Below are 16,197 nucleotides of genomic sequence, written 5' to 3'. Positions count from 1 at the left end.
TCCGCAGCAACGTACGAGACATATTACTTGTAATAATAATAAATGAAAGATAGCGTGTGGTATAGTGTAAAAAATATATATATGTTTGCTTTATTATCTTCATTCTCTCTCCTCTCTTTCTTTCACCTTTCTCAAATTTTAATATTGTATTAATTAATGACCAAGTTTCGAGATTACTAATTCAAATCACATGACCTAGCCGACGCTAATAGTTTCTCTTTGGTGGCCAACAAAGATGGTAAGGTGGTGGTGAGGTTGGAGGAGATAATGGGAAAGAGGCTCCTTGTCTTATCTCATCGCTTAAGCCATCTGAGAAGTTTTGGAAGAGTTATGGCACGGGATTTCCATTATCTTTTACATCAAATCCAGTTCAAGAGGTCGTTTTCAAAGAGAGGTCGTTGTCTTACGAATTTTGAAGGTCGCCGAAGGAGAGAGCCGGAGCATTCTTTTTCCATAAGGAGCTTCCGTATGAGGATGGAAGTATGCTCAATTCGCGTAGTTGCATTCTCAATCGATTGAAGGAAAATCTCAAGTCTAAGCAACTTGCAATAGAGCATGCCTTAGCAACGGTCCGAAAGATATAGAAGAAGTTCCAAGTCTTAGAGCGTTTTCAAAGATAACCAAAGAGTAGCTAGCTTTTCTCTTGGAAGTCGGGAGACCAGAGCTTTATTTTTCATGTAATATATTTAAGATTCGATGGTCATTTGGATGGCCTTATCTTCTATTTATAGTATATGCTCCATGTATAGCGGAAGACACGTTACAAAGAATCGGTTTTCTCTAGCCAGCTCAATGATGCGTGTACTTCTCGATCTGAATCGTGCAAAGTAGTTGAAAACAGCCTCAAGTTTGAACCAATCCAATCTTCTCAAGTTTGATCTACTCCTAATTTGGCTGGTACCCTTTAGTTTGGTGTTTGATTGAACTCGAGTTCGGTATACATAGATTGAACAAGATTGGACTCAATGTGTTTGGTTCCAGCTCGTAGTCCAAAATCTGATTAATTGGGCCGGAGTTCAGGATCCAAGGCCTAATTCTCCGTTTTTAAAAGAGGACGAAGTTGTAAGTTGAAATAGCCACCCGTAGCCGTTTTTTGTAAAAAAAAATTTCAAAATTAGCCGTTATTTTTATAAATAATCGTTTAAATATTTGAAGTGTCTATTGTGCCCTCAATAAAGGTTAATCAAATTTCAATAACCGTTGATCAGATTTTAGTTACTGTAAACCATAATCATATTTTAATAACTGTTAACAAGATTTCAATAGCTAATATAATAACTAGATTTCAATATACAATATTTTGAATTATATATCAATAATTGTTAACCAAATTTCAAAAATTGTTAACCAGATTTCAATATTTATTGATCATATTTCAACTGTTAATCAAATTTCAATAATTGTTGATCAGATTTGGAACACAAAGGTATTTTTATCTGAAAAAAAAGGAAAACAATTATTACTGAAATATTTTGAAAATATAAGTGAAATATGAAAAGTGACGCATAATTTAATCGAGTTATGTAATTTTCGCAAATTGTAATCCAACAAACAATATGCATCCACATTCACATAGGAATAATAATTAAAAAAAATGTGATTACATGTCATTTAAGTGAAAATATCTCATCTATGTTAAATTTATATATGTGCATATAAAATATATATCTCTTGGAATATCTTCTATGTTGAAATTTATATATTGGAATATTTTCTATGTTAAAATGTAAAAATTATTAATGCGTCTTGGAATATCTTCTATGTTGAAATTTATATCTTGGAATATTTTATATTTTACAATTTAAAAATTATTAATGTGTGCATCAGCATCCGAAATGTAACCAAGGTTTGAAATGCCGATTGCCGATTTTGTGCTGATGGTCCAAAAAAACGGAAATTGCAGTGGTCGATGGAAGTTCGACGAAAATTGCAATGACCGACGAAAATTGTGACAAAACATGGAAATTGCGACGGAAATAATGTTGCACAATTTCAAATATAAAAAATAAGTTTCATACGTATATAAGAAATTCTAAACATACATAATAAGTTTCAATTACAAACACACATAATACACAACCATAATAAGTTCAAACTTCAAAATCAGATACATATAATCAACACACATAATAAGTTGAAAAATATCAAAGTCAAACACAATAAAAGAAACACACATAATAAGTTCTAAGCACATCATAATTTCATGTATTACCCCAGATATGAAATTTACTAACAATGTATCATTTTTTATATTTTCAAATACTTGTTTATGAATACATATACATATAACTATAATTTCCTAACAATTAACTTCCAATTAACATCAATTTAAAATTTGTAACCTCTCCAAAAATATTAAAACAATAATATGTTCACCATGAAACAAGTATAAACAACATCCTATGAAAAAATTTGAAAAAACCTTAAAAATTATAATTTATATGCTGAAAAACACAAAATGCAATTTCCACATAATTAATAGAAATATTGTTAAATTTGCACTAGCTTGGTCGACTTTTGGACTACGCGATCGAAATTGCGACAGAAATTGTGACGAAAATGACACAATTTTTTGTGTTTTATATCATGGGCTAAACGACATTAATGGACGCAACGACATGGAAATTTCCCCGTAATTTCGACGCAATACCCGCGACACAAAATGGCGAAATGCACATATGGTCGTAAATGTGCCGGACTTCTCAAATTTTCGCAATTTCGGCGTAATTTCCACACAATTTCCCGAAATTTTAAACCATGGATGTAACCAAGGTTTGAAATTTCAGAGAATCCGGTCGAAAACCAGTCCGGATTCCTTTTCTTTCAAACAACCGATACCGGAATGAAAAAATTCGGAGTTTTCCTTGAATTCCGAGGAAATCCGATCGGAAACCAAACCGGATTCCGGTTAATTTTGATACGGTTTAGTACAAATTTTCAAAAAAAAAACAATTGGAGTATTGAAACCGGATTCCTCGTCCAAAACTTCAAAACAAGCGGAAAATAACCCTAAAAATTTATGCAATGGCGACGACCATTCTTCGCTCGATTCCGCTACTTTTCGGGAAAGCCGTCCCTTTTGGTGCTCGCCAGGCCAAAACTCACTTCCACGCTGACATAATCTTCGCATGGGTTAAGGTATTTGGACAGATCCCGCCGTTTTACATAAATTTGATGATTTTGAGCGTTTTTCATGGATTTTGTTGATTTTTCATGGATTTTGTTGATGATTATGTATGATTAACTTCAAAATCTTACTTTATAACTTCATCATTGTGTGCAATTTGAATTTCTATCCAAATTTTTTCAATATTTTCCTTAGATCCGAAAATTTGAATGTTTTTTTTTTTGTTTTTTTTTTTTTTGTGTTAAATTAGTTTTAAGAATATGAAAGTTTATATATAATTAGTTGATTTTGTATCCGAAAATCGGTGTAAATTTGATTGGATCCGAATTCTTGAATGTATATTTGATTTTTGTTTTGTTAAATTAGTGTTAGAATATGAGTGTTATGTATAATTAGTTGATTTTGTATCTGAATATATGTGTTATTCCATTTCATAAATCATATAATTTCATTTTGACTTTATGTTGAACTATGTGGGAGTGGATATCGCATCGCCCCCTTCCATCAGGCGAGTTGTACCAACTAGGCCCAAGGCAAGTTCGGCTCAAAAGGGCTCAAGATAAATCGTTAGTTCGGCCCAAAGCCCAGTTCGGCCTAAAAATCTCATCCGCAGGCGAAATCGGCCCAAGACAATAGTAAGGGATACTTCGCCGAAGACCGAATCCTAACTCGACCCGGGCCCATAAATGTCCCTAGACGGTCCCGCCAAGTAATCCGAATGATTGATCTCCTAAGAAACGGTCAAATCGCCTAAAGATGGGGATGTATGCGAGATTGGAGGATCGAAGACCGGCTCTGCTCGTACATGTGTATCGATCTGAAGAAACAGGAGAATCAGCGAGCTAGCTATAAAAGCTCGCTCCATCTTCATTTTACGACTACTGGATATTTTGGAAAGAAAGCCATTTAATTATATTTCAATTCGTTACATTTCTTACTCATTCTCATTTTATTTTTGAAGGTTTTGTATTTGGCATTCAATAAAGAAATTTTCTTTCGTTCATTTCTTCTATAAATTTACATTATTCGTAATTTCCATTCGGATCTCGATTCGATCTTCATCATCGGATTCTGAGACCCTTCCCTCATAAAAATAAATATACAAGGTGATTTAAATAAACTTAGTATAGATTGTTGGGACGAGAAATCGGTTCAACAAACTATTCGAATTATGTCATATAATGTAATGAAAATATTATATACTATTTTATGATTTAATCATATGTAATATATGAATTTTTATGTATATTTGTTCATTAAATTTCTCTCAAATACGATATTTGATGATATTATTGAATGATAACGATAACTTTATTCATCTGGCGCACCATAAAGTTACAAGTAAATTATAAGTCCCGGGATTAACCATATCGGTATTTGGATGCTCGGATATATCTAATTAAAGAATGAAATATTTAAGTTAAAATATTAAAAAATATTACATGCGCATTTATAGGGGCGACCGCTTTCAAAGTTTGTCTCCGTCGTATCCTAAAAAACCCACTATCTCCTCCGAACGCCGTCCGTACAATCTCATTTCTCTGTTTCTTTCTAGGGTTTAGGTGAAGCTCCCAAACTCTCTGGCAATGGCGATTCCTAAATCCCTAACCTAGCCGATCAATTATTTATCCACTCACTTCTTTTTCTTTCTCCTCGATCGTTTTACATTTTTTAAAAATTATTTATCATCGCTTCACGTATCCCGAATGGACGGTGCTGCAACCGACGGAGGGAGTCATACGGCGGTGCCGGATCAGGCTCCGGCGCCGACGCCGACGCCGATAACGAACGCGAACGCTCCGCCGCCGTTTCTGAGCAAGACGTACGACATGGTTGACGACAAGGAGACCGACGCGATTGTGTCGTGGTCTGCGACGAACAATAGCTTCGTCGTTTGGAATCCGCCGGAGTTCGCTAGGGATCTCTTGCCGAAGTACTTCAAGCACAACAATTTCTCTAGCTTCGTTCGGCAATTGAACACTTATGTATGTCTCTCTCTCTCTCTCTCTCTCTCTCTCTCTCTCTCTCTCTCTCTTACTTGAACTTGAACTTTTGCCTGGGAAAATGTGATGTGGACATTTGATTCTGTGTTCGGATGCAATTCTTGAACGTATAGTAGTGCGATAGAGATTTGGAGTTGAGAGGTTTCAATGTTCTTGTTACTGTTTAGACAAACGATGATTTAGATAGCAAGTCCCATGGGTGATAAATGCAAAGATCAGTTACCACAGCCCATTCTTCTCATCCATGGATTAACTAGCTTCAGATTACCAACCGATAAATGCAAAGATTGGTATAGATTTTTTTTTTTTTTTTTTTTTTTTTTTAAATTTATGACCGTGGTGTCGGGGTTAGACCCAACTAACGTAGAGGAAAGTGACCCCAATTCTTGGGACGTACAAGTGCCCTAGAATCGCCCTTGACACTAGACCAACCCCTTGGGGTTAAAGATTGGTATAGATTTTATTGTATAACAAATCTAAATTAATACTGTAATCACAAAAGCTCCAAACCTGTCAAGGTTCATTGTGGTTGTATTGTGTTACCTATGGCATGTTCAGTTATCCGCAACAGATGGTTATCTAAACAAGATAAAAAAAAAACTTAGAAATAAACTGGATTTGGTGGATTTCGTTTATTATTTACTTTATGCATTAGGAAGGGGGGAAAACAAAGTAACGCTGGATTAAATTAGACCAAAGTGCATATGGCATTTTTTTAAATTTATTTCTTTATACGTGTTATGGAATACACATTTCCCAGCCAGGCCATTTCTACCTTCTTTTTTTTTCGCAGGTCACTTTAGACTTGTTTTATTATTTATTATAGCTAGTATTTCAAAGTAGCCTGGAGAGAGCTTGAAATGAATCTAGAACTGTGGATTCTATTCTAATATTTGATAAGGTGGTTAGAACTTAGAAATAGATTGGAAGAAGAATAGTTCCACTTTTCAGTGTTGGAAAAAAAACAAGTTGAAACCTGAGGTTGTCGGTCACCAAGTAGATTGTATTTGAAGGAAATTTAAAGGAAAATGTTTGCAAAATATGTTTAAGTTACTGAAAAAAGAGGGATTCAGGTATAAACTATAAACCACCCTTCAAGATTTTAGTTTATTCGATAATGTGACTTTTAAAGCAATTTCTTGAAAGCACTGGTCCTTCTCAATTACCCTTGTTATTCAAGGTTTCCGTGGTACTAGGGTTTGGATGATATCTTGGTGGTCACCATGAGCGGTAATTGTCCTCGAGAATTCTTCTGTTTTATAGTTGCTCACTCTTTTTGGGTGACATCTCGTGGCTATTTTAGTTCCTTCATATCCGAAGTTGGATTTTCTTTATCGTATACACTGATCGGTCTGATATCATTACTAGATTACCAGTACTACCTTCTGGAGCAAATATCTAGTCTTATACGCTTCCATCTATCTAACGACAATCTGTTCTCTTACAGAGTCTACTGTCTTATTGGGTGACATCTTGCGGTCTGTTCTGTTGCAGGGTTTCAGGAAGGTTGATCCGGACAGATGGGAATTTGCGAATGAGGGCTTCTTGAGGGGTCAGAAACACCTCCTGAAGAGCATCAACCGGCGAAAACCGGCCCACGGGCAGAGCAACAGCAGCCAGGCGAGCCAGGCGGCCCAGGGCTCGGTGGGCAGCGCATGCGTGGAGGTCGGAAAGTTCGGGCTGGAGGAAGAAGTGGAGATCCTGAAGCGGGACAAGAACGTGCTGATGCAGGAGCTGGTGCGGCTGCGGCAGCAGCAGCAGAGCACGGACGGGCAGCTGCAGACGATGGTGCAGCGCCTCCAAGGGATGGAGCAACGCCAACAGCAGATGATGTCCTTCCTCGCAAAAGCCGTCCAGAGCCCCGGCTTCCTCGCCCAGTTCGTGCAGCAGCAGAACGAGACCAACCGCGTCCGAATCAGCGCCGAGGCCAACAAGAAACGCCGGCTCCGGCAGGAATCCGGCGCCGGCGACGGCCAGATCATCAAGTACCAGCCGATGGCAAACGATCCCACCAAGGCTCTGCTCCGCCAGATTCTCAAGATGGACTCTGCTTCTTCGTCCTCCTCGCCGGAGATGATCGACTCCTTCGACGGCGGCGGCGGGCCCGGGAATCTGATGATCGGCGACGGGTCGATGGATCGCCGGCCGTCCGGGGTGACGCTTCAAGAGGTTTTTCCGACGGCGCAACCGGCGGCCTCGGAGATGGTCGGAGGAGCAGCGCAGCCGGGTCCCGGGGAGATATCCGGTGCGGACGAGAGCGGCTTCGTTCTGCCGAGCTTGAGCGACGACGGGTTCGATCTGGACGTGGACGCGTTGGGACTGGGGCCGATGCTGGTCGATCTCGACACCATCGGTCAAGATCCTGAAATCGACAACCTGTTGGATACCTCCACCTTTTGGGACGACTTTCTTCTGAGCCCCGTGGCGGAGGAACCTTCGCAGGACGGGGATTCGAATGGTATTACTATTAACAATAATGAAGAAGAGGATTCTAAAGAGAATGGATGGACCAAAACACGGAATATGGACAAGCTTACCGAGAAAATGGAGCTTCTTAGTTCAGATGTCGACAAGGTTTGATCTTTTGTTTAACTCATGTACATTAGTATAAGTATTATTATTATTATTATTAGTCTCACACCTTTCTATAAATTTAAACCCCCAAAATACATATCGTTAATCATCTCATTTGGCCATTGTAAAAGGAGCTAGTTCCGTGTTTTTTTTTTCCCTACCGTTCAGAATATGACTTTTGCTTGCACGTACAGAGAGCAAAATTTTGGATTTAAGTGGCTTTTTATACTCACTAAATCTATCAGATATTCTGTTGTTCTTTTACTTAAACCTCGATGTCTCAACTTGGAATTACCGAATCTATTAATATGAGATACATCTTTGCCCAAATTTTTCCTATCAAGGAAAATAACGTTTACGCAAAGATAAAATTATTTGGTGGATTCACAAACTAAAAATTCTGCTTACAGACTGCTTTGGACGACTGAATACTAGAAAAGAATCTCTAATCCAAATCTCCAAAAATACATTTTCTTGGCCTTTATAATGCAGTTTCTCTGTGTTTTATCTATAATCTAATACTCCATATTTACCGCTACAAAAGCATATTCTTTATTACTTTATTAAATTAACATGTTATTTATTACATTATAGTCCGTGTTCATATAATTTGTATACTTCTTATTCAATAATCTTTTTTTTTTAAGTACACATCACACTTAGATGTATATATTTGGTACAAAATTTATGATGAAAATACTAATTAATTTCTTTATTTATATGGATACGTCATGTTATTTATTTAATTTTTTTTTTTGCTTAAAATGAAAATTAATATGTTTAATGATTTTTTTAGTGTCATTGTTCTGTATCACATATTAAAACTAATTATACAATCAAATTAGAATAAACTAAAATAATTTCATACGTAATTTGTGATAAATTAATACTACACATAAAATATATATAAATATAATAAATATTGTATTTTGATTCATAATTAACTCCTGAATGAAGTTGAATGAATTGTGAAATTTCATATTTAGAGTTTCAATATTCATGAACTTCATAACAGTGTGAGAAATGAAATTGGATTTGAGTTAATTTAACTTCATTTTGTCACATCCACTTTATTATAGAGTGGGTTAAAGATGGTCTAAAGAGTTGAGATAAACTGAGTAATCTCGTATAGATGTTAATTATATTTGAAAATGGCGGCATAAAATATCTAAAACTTTCGACTTGACACAGTTGGTTACCTAATTTTTTTCGGCTACAAAAGTTCCTATTATTTATTTTTAATAGCACTGTTACAACCTAACTCAAATTAACGGTCCAAATTTAACAACTATTTACTTTTTTTTTATTATTTTTATTATTTGATAAATAAAAAAGAAAAGAAAATATCTCTCGCTAGTCATGGCAGCATTTGAGAGACAGAAACGACCTTTGTTGTCATTCTCCGACATCTTTCAATGGCGGTCTAGCAAATTCTAAATCTTGAAGACCCGAATCATCTCGAAAAAGGCCGAGGTCAAGAAGCTCGGGCCTCCTATTCCATGACTCCATCAAGGATCTCCGCACGCATAAGATATTCTCTCACAACTCTGAGCTATACATGTTTCATTTAGATAACGGAGAACGACAGTTAAGGTCGTTTTTGTCTCTCCAATGCTGCCATGACCGGCGAGAAAGATTTTTTTTTTTACTTGTTTATTTATCAAATAATAAAAAATAAAAGATGAATTGCTGTTAAATTTGATCCGTTAATTTGAGGTAAGATGCTGCTGAAATTAAACAATGGGTATTTTATTTGCCTAAAAAAACAATCTTGTAGTTGACTATACCCGGTTGAAATTTTAGGTATTTATGCTGCTATTCGGTGATAGATTTATATGAGAAGTGCCCCTCAATTTTTATTTTTACATTTTTGGAAATTTTTAATTTTATTGTAAATTACTCTATTAGTTTACAAATTAATTTCACCTCCTTTGAATTTTTTTTCAAATTTACCTTTTCGGTGAGCTTTTTTGGATTTGCGACTGCTGCTACTTTGTTATATTGTTAAAGCGTGCCTAAGAAATATATTTATTTATAGGAAAAATGTATGAAATAGCCAATTCAAACTATGACTTTTGCAAAATAGCCATAGTTTCATTAGGTATAGCAAAATAGCCAATTGAGAGAACAGGTTTTCATTAAATTTAATCATGCCTCGATTAATTTTAATTCAGCATTCATAAAGCTTACATTATGTCTTTATAGTTCGTTGAGATTAAATTTATTTCAGCCTAGATTAATCTTACTTGGGTAGTTTACTTATAATTAGCAAACTATGTCTATTTTGCAAAAGTTTAAGTTCTATTGGGCTATATAGGCGCCGGATCCTTATTTATATGATGTATTAACGTGAAATAGTTGAGCTGTTACTATTGTTGGACTGAAGATTTATTTATTTTTACTCAATAATTAAATGTCATCTTATCCAACTTTCGGACGTTAAAGCATTAAACTACCAACATACGTGTCTAATGAGGATGATGATCATCTCCTACAACACTGGACTCGTAGAAAAAGCCATGTGTTCTTATACTCAGAAACTCATCACTTAACGCACTTTTAGGTTAAAATGGTAAACAATATAGGATTAGTGAAATACTGATCGAAATGCCTTTTCTTCACCGATAATTATCGCTAGTGATTTCACATTCTGCTTACACATCTACTAAAATGGAAAGTAGAAGTGAATGAAACTTCTGTTTACGAAAAATCCAAAACTAAAATAAAACATATTTAGGTTTGTCATATAAATCTTTGTAAACAACTATCCAAAACAAGACCCCTACTATAAAATTATAACTCAACTATTAATATATTTTTAAAAAATAGTCAATTTATCATGACAACATTCCAATATTCCAATAATACCCTTAGGTTAATATTATTAATTATCATAGTAAATAATATCATCCATAACAAAGAAATTAGTAAATCTAATTAACAATAACAAAAACTACAGTAGATCTTATTTGTCGTAACAAGAATAATAGTAAATCTTATTTACCGTAACAAGAACAATAGTAAATTTTATTTACCGTAACAATAAAACAATAAATCTTATTTACCGTAACAAGAACAACAATAAATCTTATTTATTGTAACAAGAACAACAATAAATCTTATTTACCGTAACAAGAACAATAGTTAATCTTATTTACCGTAACAAGAACAATAGTAAATCTTATTTACCGTAACAAGAAAAAAAGTAAATCTTATTTACCGTAACAAGAACAACAGTAAATCTTATTAACCGCAACAAGAACAACAGTAAATCTTATTAACCATAACAAGAACAACAAATAAATCTTATTAACCATAACAAGAACGACAAATAAATCTTATTAACCATAACAAGAACGACAGTAAATCTTATTAGGTACATTTACAGATTAACCATAACATTTTCTAGTTAATCTAACATGAAAAGTATCAGAGATGAGGACTAGTTAATCTAACATTAAATACGATTTACTAATTATTTCCGTGAACAATCGAGGTGACCCGCTCTCGGTCCCTCGGAGATCGCTGTTGAAGACTGTCCTCGACACGAACAGAGTTATGTCCAGCCTCATGTTGAAGAGTCCGGCTGAACTCCCTCACCGCCGCCGGAACGTCCGCTCACACCGCCAGCGGCGCGAATCCATTCACCCACGCCTCGTACATACCATTGAATCTGCACAATGTACATACCATTGAATCAAGCCCAAGCCAACCATATGAAAACAAAAAGAGGGGGAGAGCCAAATCTCATATCCATCGAAAATACAAGCTTAGATCTGCTGATTTCTAACTAACCAATCTGATCACTCATTCACTTACTCAATCCATATCCGAACCAAAAAAATAACTAAATAGAAGAAAAAATTACCAAACTTTCGACCGACGATACAATGCCAAGCGGGACCGTATTTCTTGTCGAAGTCCTTCTTTATACTCTCAGCGACATCCTTCTCAATGTCGTGCTTCTCAAACGCATAGAAAAGAGAATCACGAGATCAATCGATCAGCGAAATCCCAGAAATGAAAAAAAAACATAATCGTATTTGCTAATTTAAGAGGTTTTACGGCAATGGCGATATCGACGGCCTCCTTCTGCATGTCGGAGAACATGTCGGCGCTCTTGATGACGACAGACTTTCCGGCGGCAGCATCGGAGTTGGCGGTGGCGGCGAAGGGCTTCCGATCATCGGGGTTGGTCTTCACCGTCATATTCCCATACTCTGACGGAGATCTCCAGGAAGGCGCGAGAGGCTTCGAGGATGAGGAACACGACGAACCACTCGTCGGCGAGGTTGTCGCCGAATCGGAGCTTGCCGCGGAGGTGAAGGACTGCGGCGGCGGGGGAGAGAGAGAACAGCTCGTGCTGCCATATATAGTCGGAGGTGAAAGGGGTTAGAGATTTAGAGGATTCGAAGGTGGAGAGTCAGGATTGGGAGAGAGGAAGGGTCTAGATCTTCTTTAATGACGGGGAAGGGATCTTGGTCAATTGGAAAGGACATTTTAGGTACAATATTTATTTTTGGTTAATTTCTTAATAAAACACAAACCTTAACTATTATCCTTATTAAGTGGCTACTTGTTTACAAATCTCTACAGCCTTTTTTTTTCATAGATAGTCATGAGAATTCTATAAATTGGTAACTTCTAGTGAATTTTATTTCTAAAAAAAAAAGTATAATCCGTTGGTAGCCGTGAGTTTTACAAAATCGAACCACTGATTTTCTAGTACTTTAATCCCAGGGTTTTAAGTAACATTCTTAAGTTGGGCTAGAAAAACAGAACAAAAATCCACGTGTCAAAAAAATTAAATTTTTAACGAACCCTTATAACTAACTTCGGGATTATGGTAGGGAAGAGAATCAGCGTACATGTTATGATCATAATCTTCTGTCTCCAATCCCCACACTCGTTGGTAAATTCTACCAATCATTTTACAACACCTATCAAGTGATCTACGTGTCACACAATAACTAATAACTGATGATCCTAACAAAAACTAAATAAATAATTATGGAAAACAACCTCGGATGCCCTTAACTCTTGGGATAATCACTCACTCGGTATTTCCACGTAGAGTATATCACACAAATACAGAATTAACATAAATATGGCATGCACACAAATCACGAATCCATCAAAATTGGATCGCAACTCAATCTTCGTGCGTAAACATCTCACTCTCTCTTTCTCTTTCAGATCAATTCTGTTTTGTTATTTTTAGATCATACCAAAGAAGAGTGACACCGTGATCAGAACAAAGCAAAGAGCACATTCTGTGTGATATAATCGCACTAAGCACTAGTAGTAGCTAATTAGCGATCATCACCATATGGCAACATTGGTGAGGGAAAGGAGGCACCAACAATCCCTGAGGCTCTCGTTGCCGCCGCCGCTCCCGGCCTCAAACTTCCAGAGCCCGACCTACTCTCCGGCGGCTTCTCCAGCCGCCACTCCCGGTTCTCCGGTCTTCGAAAACCTTTCCGAGTTCGAAAAGCTCGCCGTCCTCGGCCACGGGAACGGAGGTACGGTGTACAAAGTCCTCCACAAGGCCACGTCGTCGATCTACGCCCTAAAAGTCCTCTCCGGGACCCGCGAGCAAGCCGCCCGGGAGGCCGAGATCCTCAGGCGAGTCACGGACTCGCCGTTCTCCGTGCGGTGCCACGGCGTGTTCGAGTCCCCCGACTCGGGCGACGCCAGCGTCGTGATGGAGTACGTGGAGGGCGGGTCGGTCCTGGACCTGCTCCGAGCCCGCCATAGGCTCTCGGAGGAGGAGATCTCGGGGATCGTCGCCCGAGTCCTCCGCGGGCTCAAGCACCTACACGGCCAGGCGATCGTGCACGGAGACATCAAGCCCTCGAACCTCCTCGTGGGCCCCGGCTCGGGCCAGGCGAAGATCGCGGATTTCGGGGCCAGTCGTCCGGCGGCGCCAGCTGGCGGCTGGGACGGGGACGGGACGTGCGCGTACATGAGCCCGGAGAGGTTTGATCGGGAGAGATGGGGCGGCGGAGGAGAGGGTTTCGCCGGAGACGTGTGGTCCGTCGGTGTCGTGGCGTTGGAGTGCTACGTGGGCCGGTTTCCGCTCGTGGGCCCGGGCCAGAGGCCCGACTGGGCGGCCCTTATGTGCGTGATGTGCTTCGGGGACGGGTTGGTGGATTTGTCGCCGGAGACAGAGAAGGCGTCGCCGGAGTTCAAAAGCTTCGTGGGACGGTGCCTCGAGAAGGATTGGAGGAAGAGAGCCACGGTCGATGAGCTTCTTCGACACCCATTTGTCGATATTTTGAGTATTAATTTGAAATAAAAATGAGAATGTGCTCATATCAATGTCTTCAATAAGCTGCAATCGATTAGATATCTATTTGTTTTTTCTTTTTCTAATCTTTTGAAAGCTTTTGCTAGTGGGGAGAGAGTGATGTATCTTAGTTGAAACATTAGTACAGCAGAAACAACAATCTTTATACAATAACTGGTATTAATGGATTAGCGTGCGGGTATTTTGATCCCAAAACCTGAAGGGCAAAAATTTATCACTTCGCTGGACCCAAATTTTTAGTATTTGACCTCTCTTTCATTTTCTGGAGAAAACCACCTGACAAAGAAATTACCAAAAAAAAAAAAAAAAAAAAAAAACAAGAATGTTCAATGACCATTCCATTGATCCCAAGACTAACAGTGCTAGAACATCTTCAAAAGTCCAGTCATATTAGTTGCTACCAAATCATTTCCCTAATGGAGCAATTGCCTCTTATTTCCTCCATTGTCATCTTTGAAGCAAAAGTATCAATTCATAACTAAAATTCAATAGGATGAGAAATCCTCAAATAAATAAAATGCTCTAACCTCCTTGAATGTTCACATGTTTGTGAAGAACTAATTCAGTGTTTTTAGATTTATTTCAAAAAAAAGAATTTAGTGTTTTTAGAACTGACCTCTTTTCGAAACGAGGTTGATACGAGAGACTGGTCCTTCGTACATCCAATTATCTTCATCAAGAGACTTAACCACCTTGCTCAGATCCGCCATTAGTTCAGCTTTCAACTCTGCAATGTACAAAATATAGCCATTGTTCTTTCTTTATATTTGATTAAAAAAAATGAAAATTCATAGTAATTGCAGAGCAAACTAGGACGGCCAAATTAAACTATAGACTATCTGAAGCTCCAAGAATCTAAATTTTGACTCTCCACACACAATAAAAAAAAAATGAAATAATCTTGATAAAAGTATGAAACTTCTAACAGACCAAATGAATAGTACGAGGGTTTGTTAAATGGACCGAAAACAAAAGGCAGTAAAATTAATGGCGAAATGAAATGGAAGAGCAAAAGGAGTTTGTGGAATGGATAAGAAGGCAAGAGATAAAAGGTTATAAGCAGACAAACCAAGCATGGCTTCGTGTTTGCGGTCTTGGATCGAAATGAGGTCGGAAGGGAAATAAATGTCGTCCGTCGACAGAGCGGCGTTGCTTCCACTTCCTCCGCCGCCCGCAATCGCCGTCGTCGAAATCGACGAATTCGCCGGCGAAGAACTGTTCATTCTCCGATCTCTAACTCTCTCTCTCGAATTTTTGAACTCTGTCTTTTGTTTCTTCCTGTTCTTTTTGACCAATGGGCAATATCCTTAATATTTTTCAAATTTGACGATAAATTAAATTGCTGAATAGTCAGGGATATATGCAAAACCAAAGTTAAAAATGAAGTTTAATACGCAATTTCGAGTTTTTTTATTTATGGAAAATTGATTCGTCGAAAAAAAGATGAAAAATGACAATTGATATATCATTTTTCCATATAAGAATTCGACGTACCGATAAAAAATCGAACATAAATAATGTTGTAAGCATAATTTAAACGATCCTAATCAGCCAAGATCTTAGAACTAGATGATTCTCACAGAACATTAGGGATTGAGAAAACCTACCTCGATCCATGACGAGAGCGACGGTGACGGCAGCGGATAATCATCGGAATTGGTTTCTCTCTCTTGACCTCTTTAGACTTTAGAGCTTTCTTTTGATTACAGATGAAAACTACGTTATAGGTTGAGAGAGGACCAATCCCTCGGGTTTCTCTTTATATAGACTCATCATCAGGGTACAATAGGAATTTACATTCTATTAATTAACCGATAGGAATTATCTCATTATTATTATTAAACCAATAAGTAAATACACTTGGGCCACAATTCTTTCCTACTTACAAACCCCACGTAATGGGCTTTGAGAAATAATAGGTCCAACATTCTCCCACTTGGCCCATGTGTCATTGCATACCATGTAGCTTAATAATAAAACATAAGTGCGCATAGTATAAGATAAATCCATCATAATATCGGTTACATCATAAAGTCATTATCAAGCGTGAGAACTAATAAGGATCATAGCGGTTGTACGTCAATTTATCGACATAGTCCCTTCTATGTATTACAATACTAGATTCACACTTAATAAGACACATAATAAGGTATTCATAATGGTCCGAGTCTTGATCATATAAT

The 16,197-nt window shown here is 37.6% G+C and overlaps 3 protein-coding genes and 1 pseudogene across 3 annotated transcripts; 2 read left to right on the top strand and 2 right to left on the bottom strand.

Moving 5' to 3' along the window:
• The first annotated feature begins 4,555 nt into the window (after nucleotides 1–4,555).
• On the top strand, nucleotides 4,556–7,914 carry HSFA1D (heat shock transcription factor A1D). The gene is made up of 2 exons (XM_089605149.1): nucleotides 4,556–5,112; nucleotides 6,625–7,914. The coding sequence occupies exons 1-2, from the start codon at nucleotides 4,834–4,836 to the stop codon at nucleotides 7,708–7,710; spliced, it is 1,365 nt and encodes a 454-aa protein (XP_089461275.1). The 5' UTR covers nucleotides 4,556–4,833; the 3' UTR covers nucleotides 7,711–7,914.
• A 3,408-nt stretch (nucleotides 7,915–11,322) lies between these two features.
• LOC149404749 (uncharacterized) lies at nucleotides 11,323–11,913 on the bottom strand (annotated as a pseudogene).
• Nucleotides 11,914–12,994: 1,081 nt separating this feature from the next.
• MKK10 (MAP kinase kinase 10) lies at nucleotides 12,995–14,002 on the top strand. The gene has a single exon (XM_089607660.1). The coding sequence runs from the start codon at nucleotides 13,034–13,036 to the stop codon at nucleotides 14,000–14,002; it is 969 nt and encodes a 322-aa protein (XP_089463786.1). The 5' UTR covers nucleotides 12,995–13,033.
• A 112-nt stretch (nucleotides 14,003–14,114) lies between these two features.
• SAMBA (valine-tRNA ligase) lies at nucleotides 14,115–15,342 on the bottom strand. The gene is made up of 3 exons (XM_089605739.1): nucleotides 15,084–15,342; nucleotides 14,631–14,741; nucleotides 14,115–14,290 (listed from the first exon to the last, which is right to left on the bottom strand). The coding sequence occupies exons 1-3, from the start codon at nucleotides 15,235–15,237 to the stop codon at nucleotides 14,229–14,231; spliced, it is 327 nt and encodes a 108-aa protein (XP_089461865.1). The 5' UTR covers nucleotides 15,238–15,342; the 3' UTR covers nucleotides 14,115–14,228.
• Nucleotides 15,343–16,197: the final 855 nt, after the last annotated feature.

The sequence above is a fragment of the Urtica dioica genome, chromosome 2 (assembly GCF_054948205.1).
Source record: "Urtica dioica subsp. dioica isolate 48M chromosome 2, U.dioica_male_clone48M_v1_H2, whole genome shotgun sequence".
Lineage (NCBI taxonomy): Eukaryota > Viridiplantae > Streptophyta > Magnoliopsida > Rosales > Urticaceae > Urtica > Urtica dioica.
Note: the sequence above shows the minus strand (reverse complement) of the source record. Positions and strands in the feature narration are given on the sequence as shown.

Coding starts and splice junctions, on each gene's coding strand:
- HSFA1D (XM_089605149.1), top strand. CDS start 4,834: ATGGACGGTGCTGCAACCGACGGAGGGAGTCATACGGCGGTGCCGGAT. Junction 5,113..6,624: donor TTCGGCAATTGAACACTTAT/GTATGTCTCTCT, acceptor GTTCTGTTGCAG/GGTTTCAGGAAGGTTGATCC.
- SAMBA (XM_089605739.1), bottom strand. CDS start 15,237: ATGAACAGTTCTTCGCCGGCGAATTCGTCGATTTCGACGACGGCGATT. Junction 14,742..15,083: donor CAAACACGAAGCCATGCTTG/GTTTGTCTGCTT, acceptor TGTACATTGCAG/AGTTGAAAGCTGAACTAATG. Junction 14,291..14,630: donor CAACCTCGTTTCGAAAAGAG/GTCAGTTCTAAA, acceptor TTTCTTTGTCAG/GTGGTTTTCTCCAGAAAATG.
- MKK10 (XM_089607660.1), top strand. CDS start 13,034: ATGGCAACATTGGTGAGGGAAAGGAGGCACCAACAATCCCTGAGGCTC.